The following is an 18,191-nucleotide window of genomic DNA, read 5'->3' on the forward strand; positions in this document are numbered from 1 at the left end:
AAGCAGCATTTTTCTTACTTTGCTAATCTGTACATTTTGGGAAATAGGTTTTCATCACTTTATCTGTGTGCCATGAAATCAATATTTATGAACATTTACCAATAAAAATCTAATCCTTCCAAGTCTAATCATTTCAGTAGGGGAAAAAAATATATCAGTCCTAGCTGAAATAGCCAAGTGGGTACCAGAAGAACATTGTGTTTAGCTCAGGATTTGTTTACTTACTTGGTAAAGGCTCAATCCTACCCCCAGGAAATCAAAGACAAAATTCTTGTTAACTTAATTGGGAGCAGCATCAGGCTGTAAGTGATTCAGGATTAGAAATTAAAGCGAACAAGTCAAGTGTTTGTTTTTCTTTGCCAAGGTGAAGAAAAATGTTCTGCAACTGGCAAACGTGTATGTTACTGTGACAAGCACAGTGTAGTCCGTTTTACCAGGGAACTCCCAATTTTGCTACTTTTGTACTTCCGTAAATAAGTAGAGTGGTAGCCTAATATATTTTATGGGTTACCTGACCAGAACATCTAATGTATCATAAGAGTAGCATCTCGATAAAAACATCCATCATTGCTAGCGTGTGAAATAAAGCCGGTGCCGCGTAGGAAATGGCAGATGAGAATTGAAGTTCACAAGATTTAATTAATGATATGGAGCTACTACGGAATCTTAACCGTTCTGGAAGCAACAGCGATCACATTTCCACTCCGGAATTGGAGATGGAGCAATCACAGATAAACACATGGATTTTTATTCTAAAATTGTCTTAGATTTCCATCAGAATGATCCCTTTCCTAAATTTACAACCCAGCAGAAGTTAGCCCCCTAATTTAGTGTACTCTCTGCGCTCATGATAAGGGTTTAATACAGCTATATGTAGACCTATTTGAGACATGTTATGATCTTCAAGAGAATTTATTTTTGCACCATATATGACTGAATTAGACACTCTCCCAAAGATATATTTCCTAATAAATATGCCATTGTATTTGAAGAGTCAGTTATTTTCAGACAGCATGTATATAAGGTTTGTTATTAAAGGACATTCTTTAATTCTATCGAGTACATGTTCAAAACTAATTTATTCTCTCATAAGACAAGCTTTTAACTGCATCTGTTTTACGTTTCTCTCCATTTAAAATACCTTGTATTTACAGAGACCCTTAAGCATAAGTAGTCCAGTTTGATTTTGAATCAAGTTGGATTGCTCATATGCTTAAAGTTAAACAGATGCTGAGGGGCCTTCCTTGACTGGGGCCAAAAAGACTCTAAAAAAGCGTGTGTGTACACACAGTGAGAAGGGACACAAGTCTTAGCAGCATGAATTGGATTTGGTGGCATTATTTTAAAAAGCAATGTAGGTACAATTTAGCAGGTTATTCTGCATAAATACAGGTAAAAACCTTTGAGTACACTATATACCATCCTGCATTGTGTATAGGCTGCATATGCTAAGGAGCCACTGCTTTAGAGAGATTTTTAAAGTACCTGTATTAAGAATTTCCTTTATCTGGTCACTTGAAAAGCCTGTTACTGTTGTTAGGAGTCCCACCCCATAGGGTTCTATACAGAAATCTCGACAAATGTGTGGAAGTATAACATTGTATAAGTATAACGTTGTATAAGGGGACATGCTGGATACATTTTATATGAGAGGGCATGCCAAAACATGTTACAAAGTATCTGAGGGAGCAAACGTAGGGACAGTTAGCTTTTGAATGGAGAAGCAATTAAGATAGAGCCAGCACATCTAAGAAGCAGGCATCAGAATGGAAGGTGTGAAGGGCAATTAGTTAAGTTAACTGGAAGCTGTTAAAGGAGATTGTTAAGGGTGGCAGGTAATTGAAGATACGTGACTGGTCTCAGGGATCTCGAAGGGTGGTGACTAAAAATCTTTTTCTTCTTTTGTCTGTAACTTCTCTGTAACTTGTTCTCCAAAAAACTGTATAAATTAAGAGACACAAGCCCCATTCGGGGGCTCACTTCTAAATGTATTAGCAGAGCAGCTTTGCTAATAAAACAGAGTGGTCTGATAAATTGTGAGTCTGAGTCAAACTTTGACAATTGACTTCAAATCGCTTTTTTACACATAGAGATCAGGTTCCTCTAGATCTTCCAGGGCTAGAATGAATCTGTTGGAAAGTGGGAGTCTCCTCTCACCGGTGGTACAAAGCTCCTATTGCCAGCCCTGCAGTCATGGGCTAGAGGCCCTGTTTCCCCAGCCCAGGAAGGGTGTTACATATCATACCCAGATCTCTTTCAGGCCCTTTCCTCAAGGTACAATTTATTAATTCAAACAAACAAATGTTGCAAAGTAATACAAAACAAAGCAGTTTCCATACTCAGTACAGGCTGCAGGGGCCTAGAGACCTTTCACTCTTTACCTTGCTCTGCTCCAGAACCATCACAGAAACTAGCCTCCCTCTCTCTTTCCAGCTGAGCTCTCAGCCCTTTATAGGCACCTCCTGACCCTCCGCTCCCCCCATCCCCCCTGATAATTAAACAGGGATAGCTGGCGCCTTGCCCTTAAAGGGGTAGACCAGCCTGTTATAGGTCCTAAACAAATCACTGCTGGTCTAGGACTGAATTTTGTCTACCCTGGGCCTTTGACTATTGTGAATTTTCTGGAGGAAATTCTACATTAAAGAGTAAGGAAATACTCCTCCAGTAGGCTGATGTATAAAACAAATAGTGTCAGTTTGAATGTGTTCTGGGATACAGAATTCTTGAAGTAGCCCTGGTAGAGATGGATTCCTGCCAAGTGTACGACAATTCAATTTGCATGATAAATGTAATGTATCGCATCGTTCTGTCCACTCATCGTATGACTGTATGTACACCATGTAGGGATATCATAAAAATTACTACATTTCTGCAGTCTGTACTTAAGACTAAATGGGACCCAGATCCAACGTTACCAAAGGACTGCACCCAGCAAATCACAATAGGCTCCACATATGTCAACCCCCCCCAAAAAAAACTGTATCTGATTTTAGTTCATAAACTTCATTAGAAAAGAACAGTCTCATCAGTGCAGAAGTAGATGAAACAGGCAACCTCTCCGACAGAGTTTTTCACTAATCCATGCTTACTAGTCTGTACAGTCTGAGCCTGGTTCACCTCTGCATTACTCCAGTTTTACCCTGACATCAGTGAAGCTACACTGATGGAGGAGTGTTGTGATGAATCAGGCCCAGTCTCTCCTCACTTCTCAGCAAAATGTGCTAAGTCAGTGCACTGGTGCAGTCTAATTAGTAAGAATGTATCCATACAAAATACTCTACAGTACATTTAGTAATAAATTTCCAAATTCTATCAAGTAATGAACACTTAAGATTGTCAACAGACGAAATGAATAAAACAATGTTCATTTTGTGATACACTACCCTTGGTGAGTGGTTTTGTTTGTTTGTTTTTAAATTGAGTGTTCATTTGCTTTAATTCACAAACTTCAGAAATATGCAGTAGGCCTCCCAACTGTTAGTCTGGCCTTTCTTTACATCATATCAGAATTTAGTATTAAATACTTAAAATAGGCATCTTCAAAAAACAGCCCTGGGAGTGCAAAACAGCACCAAATGTCTTCAAATGGCCACTGTAACTTTAAGGCAATAACTGAAAAGTGTTTGATTTATTGCATACCACTACAGGAAAGTACATCCAGACCCCTAGGGGGAAAAACACCCATTAACATCCAAATGAGGAACCCATTTACCATAACATTTTATTTGGATCAAAATATGGGCATGATAAATGAAGCATTTGAACTGCTAGGTTTCAGGAAAGAAAGAAAGTCAGAGAAACAAATACAGATATAGAAGAGGGATCAGTTATATACAATGCCTCTGTTCTTCTCTCAATCCAGTAGGTATTGTTAGTTTGATGTGCCAAGAGACGACACCTGAACCAGCGTTAATTATTCCACACTAATCTCTCACTAGCTATTATGGTATATATTTTAACAGCCTTAGTTCAGATGGTCTCAGGGATATTTCATGAAAAGGATACCAGAGGGATAAGAGGGCTCTGTCATTTAGCAGCCTTGATATCAAGGGACGCAGGTGCAAGCTGATCAGAGGAAGTTGTTCTCAGAAACTGACAGCAGCCTAAAAAGGTGAGCATTTCTCTTTTCCATTGGACGCTCATCTTGGCTGGGACCTCTACACACCACCACAATACAAGTTATTAGGTTAAGCAGCTATTAATTGTATAATTAGTATGGTTTTATACCATTTTCCTTTGATTTAATATAGTTTCTCTCACTTTCTGATAAACGTTGCCTTCTTTAAGATATTTTAGTCTGGTTTGAGGGACTTCAAAACAGATCATTCTTTGGGACAAGAAACACTATGCTTCTAATCTCTGGTGAGAGACTGAAGGGCAAAGGACTGGCTGTCTTTAGAAGGTGTTGCCAAAATGTTCACATGGTCAGTAAGATGCACAGGTGAAGACTGGTGACCAATAAGAGTGATGGAATAGAAGATAAAAGGTAACAAAAATTAATAGGCTTACTTTGCTAATTCAACTGTTCTACAATATCCTCCAGCTATTAGACCACAGGAAAAGGCTTCCAGTCATTCTAAGAAAATAATGTGACATGCATCATGCTGGCCTAGGAAGATAGCTGTCACCAGTGTAACAAAGACGTGTTTGACTCACAAATTAGCCTTCTGGTGGGTAAACTATTGAGACACAAAACGAGTTCCTATGGAAATAATAAAAGTGACTGATTTCCTGCTTTTTGAAACCATAAATATGTTGCTTTATTTACTGCCAGTTCTCCTGCTGTCTCTGAATTGTTAGGAGTCATTTATTTTCATTAAAGTTTCAAATTTAAACTGACAGTAAAGTAAATGAAACAAAAAGAAAGCCAGCGTGGTGGAGTTTCACATAAACTGTGCAGCATTTTGTACAAAAATGAAAGTTATTAGTTAGAATAAAATTGATATGTAATCATAGAATCCTAGAATATCAGGGTTGGAAGGGACCTCAGGAGGTCATCTAGTCCAACCCCCTGCTCAAAGCAGGACCAATCCCCAACAACAGTAATAGACCCCTGCTTCTGAATTGATGGGCCAGGCCAGGCCAACTATCATGTATGAAGACATACCCATTGATGTCCTCATACCCAAGACTTTCCTTAGAAGAAGGCTACAGAAAATGCCTCTGTCTACCTCTGTGCTTTCCCACACAGTTATTCATTTATCATAGCAATAATTTTCTCAAAGTATCCCAGGTTATAAATATGTCCAACCATGAAATTCATAAAATATCCTCTTAGGGTAAGCGGAACATTTTCAAACTCTCTGTGCTGTAGCGATTTTAACATTGGTCAAAAGGTGTGCTTGAGGTAGTCCTGGATACCGTACAGTAGACCAGCAATATTTGAAGTAGATCCAAATATGAAGCTTCTGCTCTTTTTTCTGACTAGGGTTGGTATAACCACTCTGAAAGTACCAGAAAAAAAGGCTTGAGGAGACTTTGTGCCTGCTCTTCTCACTTTCCCACATCACCAACCTGTTAATGTAAAATTAACTAATGAGTTCTAATTCCTTTGCTGACTCCTTATTGCAAGGACAAGGCACCATCAGTGACAATTCCGTGGGTGCTCTGGGGCTGGAGCACCCAAAGGGAAAAAAATGGTGGGTTCTGCGCACCCACCAGCAGCCCTCCAAATCAGCTCCTCCCCGTCCCCCTCCTCCCAGTGCCTCCCGCCAACCGGTGGCCCTGCTGATCAGCTCCTCCCCCTCCCTGGAGAGCCTCCCACCCGCCGGTGACCCCGCCAATCAGCATCTCCCCCTCCCTCCCAGTGCCTCCCACCCGCTGCGATCAGCTGTTCCACAGCATGCAGGAGGCACTGGGGGGGGGGCGGTGGAACAGGGTGGGAAGAGGCAGGGTAGGGGTGGGGCCTTGGAGGAAGGGGTGGAGTGGGGATGGGGCCCGGGGCAGAGCTGGGGATTGAGCATCCCCCAGCACACTAGAAAGTTGGCACCTATGCAAGGCACACAATGTATCTAGGCATTCATACCACACTCATTCATAGATTTTAAGTCCAGAACAGTGGCAGTAGTAGTGGTAAACCATTGTGATGTCTGACTAACCCTAGTGATGTCTGTTAGCTAAATGTTAATCATCCAAAGCTTATATGTTGCTGTCTTTCCTTCCTCTGCTGTCTTCCTCACAGCAAGTCGGAGCAGCTGCGGAAGCAGCCAAAGTAGGGACTGCCACACTGGGGTGAAGAGAAAAGGGGTAAAATGGGGCCCAAACAGGGCCACTCTTCTCCCCATCACCCCCTGATCCAGAACTGTAGAGGGGAGACCCCTACACACACACTCTAGGGAAACTAAGACCCAGATGGTGCCTCTCCATCACCCCATGGCCGTGGGGAAAATGCCAAATTCCAATAGAAGCAGAAGCAGCCAAAGCAGGGACCCTTGGACATTCAGAGAACTTTCTGCAGTCTTGACTGGGCTTTCTCTGCCCTGTGCTGATGGGCTGCTTGCTCCAACCCTCCTCCTTCCCTCCCACCTAGTCTCTTCATCTCAGTTTCACTCACACCTGCCCCTTTTACCCTCTCCTCTCCTCTCCTCTCCTCCCCTGCCCTGTCCCCCTCATCCCCTCTTTTCCCCTTCATTCCATTTAGCTTATCTCCTTCTAAGTAACATCACCCGAATAAGTCATGGAACTAACATACTCTTTGCTGCCATCACATTGCTCACTCAGCTTGCATGGTCTACCCCTTCCTCCACCTTATATCTGCCCTGTCTATTTAGATTGTAAGATCTTCAGGGCAGGGATGGTCTCTATTGTAGTTTTTGTACATGGCTCTTTTTTGTAGAGTGCCTAGCACAATGGGGACCCACTCTTGGTTAGCTCTTCAGAACTACTGTAATTAACGTGATTACTACTACTAATAATAATAATAAAATGTGTGTTTGGTTAATTATGTTCCTCTGTCTGCCCATATGGTGCCAGCACACTTTCCTCCCCTTAAAAGTCTCTTCCAATAGTTTCATATAGAAGTTGATACACTGGAAGACGATTGAGTCCTTCTGCACCTCCTTTCTTGGTATCTATTTTCCACAAGAATGCTTTGTCCCTATCTAATTCTCTAACTTTCCTCCTTCCTGGCTATTTGGTGTCCCGTTAGAGTGAAACCTGGCCCCACTGAAGTCAACGGCAGAACACCCAATGAATTCAACAGAGCCAGGATTTCATCCTTCATCTAGACTCTTACTCTTGCTGTCTGACTAGCGCAGTGTTTCTTTCTGTTTTCAACTTTCCTTGGCAGTTGAGTTTAAACAACTCAGTGTTTCAAATATTTCAAAAACCATTATGGGGACAGGTGGATCCCGTTTGGTCATCAGCCACAATTTAGAGGCAGCAGCAATGCCCTCACTTGTAACTCATTTTGACATGCAGTAAACTCTTGGTATATGTCTGACGGACCTGGGAGATGTCCAGACATCTATAAGCATTTGGGATAGCAAATGTTCAAGAAGGTATTTCTGCTTCATAATTACCCCCACTAAAATGGTGAGCATAACAAACGGGTGATTTTTAAAATTGTTAAACAATCTCAAGTGGAGTTTATTGGCAAATGTCCCAGTGTTGTCTCACTGCAACATATCACATCAGCATGTATCAGTCACTCTGCCTCAGATCTCTTAATATGGACTAGAATAGCGATCACCAGGAACATTGCAAGTTAGGTTTGCTGTAGGTTTGTAAGAGGGTTTGATATTGTGTGTATCAGCTGTTTTTGGTTTGTTTGTTTTGTTTTTGTGGTGTTAGACCCTGAGATTACCCATGAAAATTGGGGAAATTTTCCATTGTTACATTCAAAACATGCAGAATTCACCTGGTTATGAGTTCCCATGAGAACGAGTGGGTTTTGTCACAATTTTCTGAGCTGTGAAGCATTTGACTAACAGAGACGGTAATAGAGATTAATAGTGAGGAGAAGCAAGGCACCATATTAGACACTGAGGAAAGATTAAATCTTTGTCCCTTGTCAGCTGCTGGTTTTTTGTTCATAGTCCTGCTTCTGCTGAACTGAGAGAGAGAATGACCAGATCTTGGCAGCCACATTAAAAACTGCAGAAAGGAGGAACATGACAGCTCACTGCCCTAGACAATATCACTAGAGGAGCAGACTAGGAGGTCATCATGCCTTCTGCTTTCCAGACAGATCAACAAGTGTGATAGGCCACGCTGGCTCATGGTTGGAAGTAAAACCCCATGAAGCTGCTGGAGAAAGGTTAAGAGTGGCAGTTTCCAACCGACCCTAAAACTCAAAGGAAAATTTGGCTGCATCTGGAGCATCAATCAAAATTTTGGGCCAGGGAGTAAGATGGTGTGTGTGGGGGGAGAACACAAATCTATGCAGATCAAATCCAAAAGAAAACGAATATATTTGCATGGACCTCTGCAGAGCAAAACTGCTGCCATGCTCTAGAAGTCCCACCTAAGCCTGTACCTGTTCCTCCCAATCTTGTACGCCTTGTTCCTCCCAATCTAGAAGTCAGTGGTCACTTGTGCTCGGAAGAGAGGCACCTCAACAGGCTCTCTTTCACAGTGCAAGCTTCTCGCTGAGTTTTCTATTAACAGTCTAAATTCTGAAGTGGTGTCTTAGCTCGTCCTAGACAATTTCTTCTCAGATAGCCATACCAGCAGCTAGATAAAGACAGACAGAACATCAAGGACTGTTGTCAAAAACAAATTTCATTTTTCTGTTTGACCTGTTTTATGTTGGAAATTTATGAAAATGCTAGTGGCACTTATAAGCAGGTAACAAGCCTACTTCCATAGCTATTCTGACCCTCAGGAACCACAACTGGTATGCCCTTAGATTGATTACTAGTGTTTCAAAGCAGCAGACTAGATCAAAACATACTACAGAGCTTTTAGTGAGCAGTAGCCGGGTCTACATAACACTTAGGGCATAGCAGGCTAGTGCAGGGTAGATTTATACCCCAGTTTGCTGAAACTCTGTTAATACAGGCAAGCCCTAGAAATCATGCCTGGGATCTCTTCTAGGAAACAACAATCTGTGCACAAAAGGCTTCATCTCTCTTAAGGAGAGACAGAGAGGCTGGCTTCTACCTAGTTTCCTAAACTGTGCCCATCACCATAGTATCATAGTACCTTGATTCCTGATGGCCTTGTCCATTACCATCAAGGTACTTATCTTCTCCTGGTGCCACACTGGCCTATGTCTGTTTTCTCCCAGCACCTTTTAGGGAAGTATTTGGGCAAAACCAGTCAACCGTTATTAGTGGTGAAAGAAGACTAATGTGAACAAAAATCAAGAAAAGATTAGTTTCAGAGTAGCAGCTGTGTTAATCTGTATTCGCAAAAAGAAAAGGAGTACTTGTGGCACCTTAGAGACTAACCAATTTATTTGAGCATAAGCTTTTGTGAGCTACAGCTCACATCATCAGATGCATTCAGTGGAAAATACAGTGGGGAGATTTATATACATAGAGAACATGAAACAATGGGTGTTACCATACACACTGTAACCAGAGTGATCACTTAAGGTGAGCTATTACCAGCAGGACAGCAGGGGGCAGGGGGGGAACTTTTGTAGTGATAATCAAGGTGGGCCATTTCCAGCAGTTACAAGAATGTCTGAAGAACAGTGGGGGGGAATAAACATGGGGAAGTAGTTTTACTTTGTGTAATGACACATCCACTCCCAGTCTTTATTCAAGCCTAAGTTAATTGTATCCAGTTTGCAAATTAATTTCAATTCAGCAGTCTCTCATTGGAGTCTGTTTATGAAATATTTTTTGTTGAAGAATTGCAACTTTTAGGTCTGTAATCGAGTGACCAAAGAGGTTGAAGTGTTCTCCGACTGGTTTTTGAATGTTATAATTCTTGACGTCTGATTTGTGTCCATTTATTCTTTTACGTAGAGTCTGTCCAGTTTGGCCAATGTACATGGCAGAGGGGCATTGCTGGCACATGATGGTATATATCACATTGGTAGATGTGCAGGTGAACGAGCCTCTGATAGTGTGGCTGATGTGATGAGGCCCTGTGATGATGTCCCCTGAATAGATATGTGGACACAGCTGGTAACGGGCTTTGTTGCAAGGATAGGTTCCTGGGTTAGTGGTTCTGTTGTGTGGTTGCTGGTGAGTATTTGCTTCAGGTTGGGGGGCTGTCTGAAATTTTGTACTCATTTGCATTCCATGTCAGGAATTAGATTCTAAAAACCCACAACGGCAGCTGGGATAAGTACTATTGCCCTGTAAGAAAGTGATGTGCATACTTTCATACTATATAACATAGCTTGCAACTGCTGCCATTTTAAGGTTTGATTTGCCCATGACACTGTAAAACTAGGGCTTCTAAAGGAATCCAAACATTGTCAATCTATAATAATAAAAAAGTGCTCTCTGCAGTGCAGCTGACCTCATATATAACATCTTTTCAGGGTCCATTATAAGCACCTGTGTATCGGCCGTGGACCCCGGAAAGCCAGCAGTAACAAATAACCATACTGCATCTAGAAGTAAATAATTGTTCACTTGAACTGACTGCAGACCTGGCTCCTAACTGAGCAAGGTGCAGTCATAATGCAAACCTCGTGACTCAGCTCTGCCAAAGAACTTCATACTGATCTATTGTGCCAGCGCTGGATTTCACCGGAGCAAATGGTACCAATAGCATAGGGTACAGGGTGGCTTGTAGGCTTCCCTAAAGCCAAGGGGAGCTGAAGGCACTCACCACCTCTCAGGGCTTGGGAAGTGGACTATATGGAGAAGACTGACACTCATAAAACTGATTTCGCTCATTGCAAGAATGGTGTTCAGTTCTAAAATATTTCTGTGTTATGCAACCGCCCAGCTTAGCTTGGCCTGTTGCTTTACAGTAATTGTGTAAACACTAAGGCTGCCCAGAAATTGAGTACAGCAAACCCCTACGGTGCCAGTAGCATGCCACACGTACTGCCACTTGGAGGGAAGTACTGTAGGCGCTACTGCAGCTAAGCACTCGCCTTAGTGGGTTCCAATAACCACTCAGACATGTGGCTAAGGGAAAGGGTATTTTACTGCATCAGGCAGGGAACGTCTGCAAGGTAGAGACGATTACACAGGGACAATTCAAAGTGAGCCATAGCAGTCTTGTTTGAGCCCCTAGGGCAGTCCAGCTGGGACTCTTCAGGACTAGCGCCTGGGGTGCCTCTCCAGTTCAGTCTCTATTCAAAGCAAATAGGCATTTGCATGTTTCCTGGCGAGGGTCAGTTAGTGTCTCTCAGTGGGACCCCTCCACACTGGCTTCCTGCCCAGGTGCTGCTGCTCCCCTGTAAGTCCCACACAGACGTTAAGTCAGAAGAAGACTGGCAGACAGCATGGGGACAGGGGCGATGGAGGCATGGGAGAAGAACGAAAATGAGTGAGGGGATAAGAAAAGAGAGATATTGGAGGAGGGATGAAGAAAGGACTGACAATGGGGAGGAGGAGAGTATGTCAGAGGCAATGTTCAGGAACAGAAAAATAAAAGGAAGAGATGAGAACAAATAAAGAGGAAGAGACTAAATGCTTGAAGAAGAGGTAGAAAAACAGCCAAGAAAAAAAAAAAAGAGAGAAAATCAAGCCCACCAGAAAGGAAGCATCTACTCTGTCACTGACAGGCACTGCTAATTTGGGAAAGCTGACTGAGGTGCTGGGAAAGGGCAGGATCAATAGAAAAGGCTCAGTTTTACTAATTCCAGTGAAATCAGTGCTTGCGAAAGATGGCAGATTAAGATTCTCTGAGTGTGAGGACCACAGCCCTCTTCTGAACAGACCACCACGAGGAAGTAACTTGGTCTCCACGTGCATTCAGGCTGTGATCTTGCTGATGGGAATGCCGATGAAGGTGCCAGTTAGCCCAAGTGGTCGTGGTGGCTTTTGTGCTGTGGACAGCCATCCACCAGGAACTGGATCATTTAGTGGTTGTTTTTCTTATTGTAGCTAAGGGTATTAAAAAGGCTTTTCAAGAGATGCAATTGACATGTCAGCTAGAGTTTCATGCTAAGTAGGTCACTTAATTTTAAACAGAAATTCTGCCAAAAATTGTAAACTTTTTATATGATCACAATATGCTTGCTAAATTTGCTGTACCATGATGCTTGACAACACTGGAAGGCCTTCATCCTTTCCACCTGATGTGATTTCCAATCCCTCATTTACACTCACTTTAAGTTCCCTTTCCACTTTCAAAACACTGTAATTGGGCCTGAGTGTAAATGAGAATAGAGACTTGAGTGTCTCCTTTTTATACACAGTAAAGCAATGCACATTTCTGGCCAAAACTTGCTCACTTTTCTCACAAGAGTCATCTCATTGTCATGGGATAAAGTATAAACAAAGCATGAGTCAATCCAATCAGCCCCTAGAAGAAGGTAAGCATTTGTTTCATTCCCAAATGAGTTAAATAACAATAAGGGCTGATCTCTCATAGCAAATGCTGAATTGCCAGGTGTTTTGATGAACGGGACCCTTCCAAATTAATTCTTCTAAATGACATCTAGTGTGGAGATCTTCTCTGATCAGCCCACCTGCCATCAAAAAGCACAGGTGTAAATCCACCTGTGCTTCCTTTTCTGTCCACCCCGACAATGAAATTTAGGAGGCCAAGCCTTGTCTGTGCAGCTCCTGTAGGGCACAGAGCTAAGCTCAATAGAAGCTCCCAGGGACCCAGTAGACGAAAGAGGGATGGGGCTGTTATAGGGGGGCTGGATCAGAAGGTCTGCTAGTTTTTTTTTTTTTACCCTCTTGCCATCACCCCCAACCCTCAGCAGAGGGAGCATGAGGGGCCAGATATTCAGAGATGCTCAGCACTTGCAGCTACCATTGACTGTAGTTGGATTTTGCACAGCATCTCTGAAAATCAGGTCATAGGACTGCAACCGTTGTATGGCTTGGGCGGGGAGGATTCCTTTTCCATCGTGTACTTCTCTGGCTCAGGGGGAAGGATTTGGTCCCTGTTGATGGCTGAACAATGAAGCGTATGATGTTTGTTCTAATTGATAATCAGCCTTTAATTAGGTGGGCATAGCAGCAGGCCTCATCAAAAGTTAACAGGTCATCAGTCTCCTACCGAGAATCGTGTGTGGATGAAAGTGTAGCAACAATTCCAAGTTCTTGCCATGATGAGCTTGTGCCTATAAATGCATATTGGCAGAGCATAGCCAGACACATGCCAGAACCATATGTTTCTATATGAAGTAGCTTGGGTATGTCTTCACTGCCGAGTTAGTCTGAGCTATAGCTGGACATTGCCCCTAATCACCCCTTTCATCCCCACAGAAAAACCTCAAACCCAAGTTTGGAAGCATGGTGGAAGGTGTAGGTTTAAATTCAGATTTTGCTTCAGTCTGGGCTGGCAACTTGCCTACTTTGCAATGATAATGCAGGCTAATCAAGCCCAGTGCTGTTAGTCTTCCATTGCTATCCCACAATGATAATCACTTGGGCTGTATTTTCTTATCTACCTCCTCCTTTCTTCACTATAAGTCACCTACAAAGTTAATTCTCATGCTATCTGGACAGTGTACAGGCCACAGAACGCACTATGTGCCTCCATGATGTTTTGTCCTCAACCAGGTATTATGAGGTAGAATGCCTGTAAGGGACAGGTGTCTGTTGACACTGTCCAACCACTGTGCTTTAGGTCTTCAGGGGTCTGGGGGGGAGTCTTTTCTATCCTGCTTTCGCTGGATTGAAGTCAAAGCCAACTCTCGCAGGGAAGCTGGAGGCATTCAAAGCAAAAGACCATACCACCTTAGGGAATGTTGGTTGGCGCTCTTGTGGATAACATGGGTAGTATTGAGCAAGAACTTGAAGTCCACACCCCAATAGGGTCATCAGTAATGGGGCACTTCGTCAAGAGCGTCTTCCACATAAACACCTTGGTAAATAGAGAGATGAAAGTTTAGTGGTCAGTATCCTGACCTATGGGACTGAAACGTGATCCCTCACTGTCAAAATTGAAAAGAAGGTGGGTGCCATTCTGATAAAGGACCTCCACATGATCATCAAATGGTTTGAATTCAAGTTGAATGAAGAAATCTGTCTAACTAAACAGGTCCTGCTGCCTCAAACAGTTGCCCACCAACACTGCCTCAGCATTTTAACTCCACATCTGCCTGCTCCATTTCTGCTATGTTCCCACAGCATTTGAATACAGATGCCATTCAAGAAAGTGTGCTATGAATCACTTTGTGGTTCAGAAACTGAATCCCTTAATCACATTCTCATTAGAAGTTCATGCTGCCAAATGCTGTTTGCTTTCACTTTTACAACTGTCTGCTTTAATGAATAACTCCACTTGGAAGTTATTTACATACAGTATTGTTCTCATGGCACTGCCACAGACATGTTAGGGCAGAGAGGGAAGCTGCAAATGAATTCATAGAGCACCACTTAGAACCATGGAATATCCCACCTGGATCCATCCCAGAACATGGACTAGTACAGCATCATTGTATGCCATTACATGAGTCTGGCATGGGTAGGGCTTTGAAGTGGGGACGCACCATCCATTCTAGGCTAGCCACACTAATGCTGCTACCCTGACAGCTCTCCTCCAGGTATAGAAGCCACCATTCAACACACAAGATAAAGGCAGTCACTTTGATATCAAAAGAACTAGCATAAGAGCTGCTTGAATATCCTTGCTCTGCAGGAACAAGAGGGGAAATGTATGTTATGTGGCCAGTGTGATTGATGCCTAGCCAGTTGTTCCCCATTCAGTGCTTGCATATTTAATTAATCCCAAATCACATGCATTTCTTTCCCTCATGCCTAGTAGAATTTCTGATTTTAAACCTCTGCTCTGTATTGACCTGATGCTGTACACACCTCTGCTGAATCTGTGACTCAGATAAATATTTTAAGAGCTGTTTAAGTCACTAACCTTATGCAAAAGATTGAGAGCTACGTTGTTAATGAAGGAAATTGACATCATGCCTAGGTGACATTAACTCTAGGTCTTAATCAAAACCCATTGAAATCAATGGGACTCTTGCTATTGGCTTTAATGAGCTATGGATCCTGTCTTTTATAGAAATCATTTGGTTCTATCCTCTAGCTGGTTAAAGTAATGATTAGTAGACATTTATTCACACTCTACTCAATAGATAACATTTCTGACAAGCCACCATGTGTGAGGAGTGCGTACAAAATGATATGATTTTATGACAGCTGATTTTCTTTGCAACATGGATTTGTAAATTGCAGAAATAAAAGCAAACAATATTGACAAATTCTCTGCTGTCAGAGGTGAAGTTCATGGTATTTTATGTAAATCTCCTAATAATAAAATGTCATTTACAATGGAAAATGGGGAAAAGATAGCAGCTCTTTATGTAGCATGAGTCATTCTTAGCTATATTCTATCTGAGGAAAATTACATATATTTGGATACCTCAGTTTCAATTTCTAAATCCTGGGGATCTGATTCTCATTTATATTAAGACCCTTAATACTGTGTAAGAATGTTGCAAATGTGGTACCTTAGTGTGCAAAGGAAAATAAGGCCCTTGATATTCAAAATAATTAAATATTTTTAAAATCACTTTCCCATTCAATAAATGCCTCTAATATTGAAACAGACGAACTATCAGGATTTGTTTTACTCGACCTTTCATGATATTTAGGCATCTGGCTTTTCAGATCGAGTAATCAACATGGTAATTAAAACTACATCTTTGTGAATGTTAAAACTGTCATCTGCATTTGGAATTTTACACATTTGCAAGAAACAATGATAAAGAGAAATTCATGCTCCCTGAGGTCATTAGGACATTATAACCAATCTTTGCTCAATTAAAATGTGTATTGTAGAGGCAAATGAGATGCATGGAAGTGTACTGTGTGAAGTAACATATGTAAAATCCAAACAATATCATTACAAACCAAGAACACTCTGCAGGTATAACCATTTACATAGTAATTTGAAATGTATGCCCCGTAGAGTAAGAGGTTGCTGTTACTGGTGTGGTTGTTTCACTAACCATGCAATGTACACCTTGATATCTGAGCTGCATATGGGCTATTGTGTTTTATTGCTAGAAAATAAGAATGTATTTCTGGTTGAAGGTGGTGATGAGGAAAATTATGAAATGTTGCAATAACTTAAATGTTATAAAACTATTGTATAATAATTAATATCAGGTAAAGTCAAAAGTGCCAATTATATGGGGATATGGGAAAACGGTTCTCAAAATTGCACCTTTTTTGTAAACGGTTCCCAGTGGCTGCTCCTTATTTTTATAGGGTACATATTGTATAGGGGTAATGGTCTTTCAGAAATGCCCTCTTTTTCTTTATGATTTTAGAATTAATCTTGTATTGTGAAAATGACATGGACATAAACTCGTATCGAGGCTTTCCAATCTCAAAACATAAGAAAAGGTGATTTTATAGCAGCCAACACGACAATGAACACCAAGCCAGTGCTGTATGCATGTATTCTACTGTCACTGAGCTGGAATCATCTTATCTTGCTTTACCATCCCAGATGCTGCAAAGGGAAGGAAAGGTGAGCAGAACAACGCTGTGGCTTTGTATCTTCTACATGCTGTGTTTTATTGGCATTGGATCTGCTGACTGTAAACAAAATGCTGCAGATCAAACCAGCTTCTGTTTGTCCATCTCTAGGCAGCAAGGGTGTTGGAACAATGTGTAGAGTGGGGGTGCTGAGAGCCACTGAACCAAATTGTAAGCCCTGTATATGATGGAAACCACTTCAAGCCATGGGGTGCAGCAGCACCCCCAGCACCCCTCGTTCCAGCACCTCTGCAAAGCAGACAGAGTTATTTCTATTTTTGTGGGATAAATCCAATCGCCTGTACTGGGCATGGAGTACTGTTGCCACAGCAGAACCAATTCTGGGGAACCCCCAGGTGGAGTGATCTGGCTGCCTTTCAGGCCATTGGGAGGAAATCTTTGCTTATTTATCATCACACTCCCAGTCACTATAAACATTAGCAGCTGCAGCTTTGGAAACAGTGTGCCTTGAAGAAGCACCAGATATTTTTAAAATTCTTTTGATTTACACAGCCTCAAAGCTTCTTTGGAAGTTATTTTTGCAGCAAATTAAGGGATTAAAGCCAAAATTCTTTTTGTTTTGGGTTCCAAAATTTGATATTCTAACTGAGCGGATTTCTCACTTGGGCCCCGATTCAGTCAACCATGTAAGCATGAGGTTAACTTTAAGTATGTGAATAATCCCATTGACCTGAGTTGGACGACTCACGTGCTTAAAATTAAGCACCTGCTTACATGCTTGGCTGAATCCGGGCTTTAGAAGGGGTATCTGATTTAGAACAATGGACACTACTAGAAAAACACTTTCAGGAATCAATACAAAGTTTAACATTGTTTTACATAGAAAGATAAAAAACATTTTCAAAACAAACCATTTAGAAAAGAACTGTCCATTCAGATCCATATGTCATTTAAAAATGTTTCAAATCCGCATTTGGAAATGATGTTCAAAATGTTTTCCTCAAGCTGCACTTTTTTTTTCTCAGTTGTTTCAGTGAGGGGGAAAAAAATCCGTTTCAGATTGGAACAAACTGGGTTTTTTTCAGATTTTTCAGTTCAGCTGCTGAACTAAAAAAAAAAAAAATCAATTTGCTTGGCCCTCCTCGTAATCACTTTACTCAGTAGCAAGTGTTTGTCGGCTTGAGCCCACAGATAAGTTAGGCATCTGTTTACAAGCTGGTTCAGTGGTGGAAAAACACCCACCTGCAATGTGGATGTAAAATACAGAAAATGTCCAGAGGTGTCCTAGGGAATTGGGCAGCAAACACCATTTGATGCTAGAGGCTTGTCTTTATGGTGGAGTAACATGCTCTATGGGGTGTGATTTCTAAAGCACACTAACAGGTTGGCATTAATTGGTCCATAGAGACTCTGCTGGTGTATTTTAATGTAATGCTGCTTGAAGCAGTAGGGAACCTTTAGTGAACTTCAGCAGGGTCTGCATGGACCAACTGGTGTGCAACATATTAGTAGGCTTTAGAAATCACCCTCCCCACCATATAGATTGCATTACCCCACTGTGTAGACAAGCCCTAGGATTCCCCTGAAATCAATATGTACATATAAAATGCAGTGCCAGCAACGAGAGGAGCACCAGTCCTATTATCACCAAATGGTTAATTTATAAAACAAAATACAGTAACCCCG

At 41.8% G+C, this 18,191-nt stretch overlaps 1 protein-coding gene across 1 annotated transcript in view; it reads right to left on the minus strand.

Annotated features, from left to right (window-relative positions):
• Positions 1-5,310: 5,310 nt before the first annotated feature.
• The window catches only part of GABRB3 (gamma-aminobutyric acid type A receptor subunit beta3), a 165,186-nt gene continuing 152,305 nt past the window's right edge, over positions 5,311-18,191 (minus strand). The window contains exon 9 of the mRNA XM_043537661.1: positions 5,311-5,514. Within this exon, the coding sequence (XP_043393596.1) occupies positions 5,494-5,514 (21 nt within the window). The 3' untranslated portion in view covers positions 5,311-5,493. The remainder of the gene's footprint in view (positions 5,515-18,191) is intronic.

This window comes from Chelonia mydas, chromosome 1 (assembly GCF_015237465.2).
Source record: "Chelonia mydas isolate rCheMyd1 chromosome 1, rCheMyd1.pri.v2, whole genome shotgun sequence".
Taxonomy (NCBI): Eukaryota; Metazoa; Chordata; order Testudines; family Cheloniidae; genus Chelonia; species Chelonia mydas.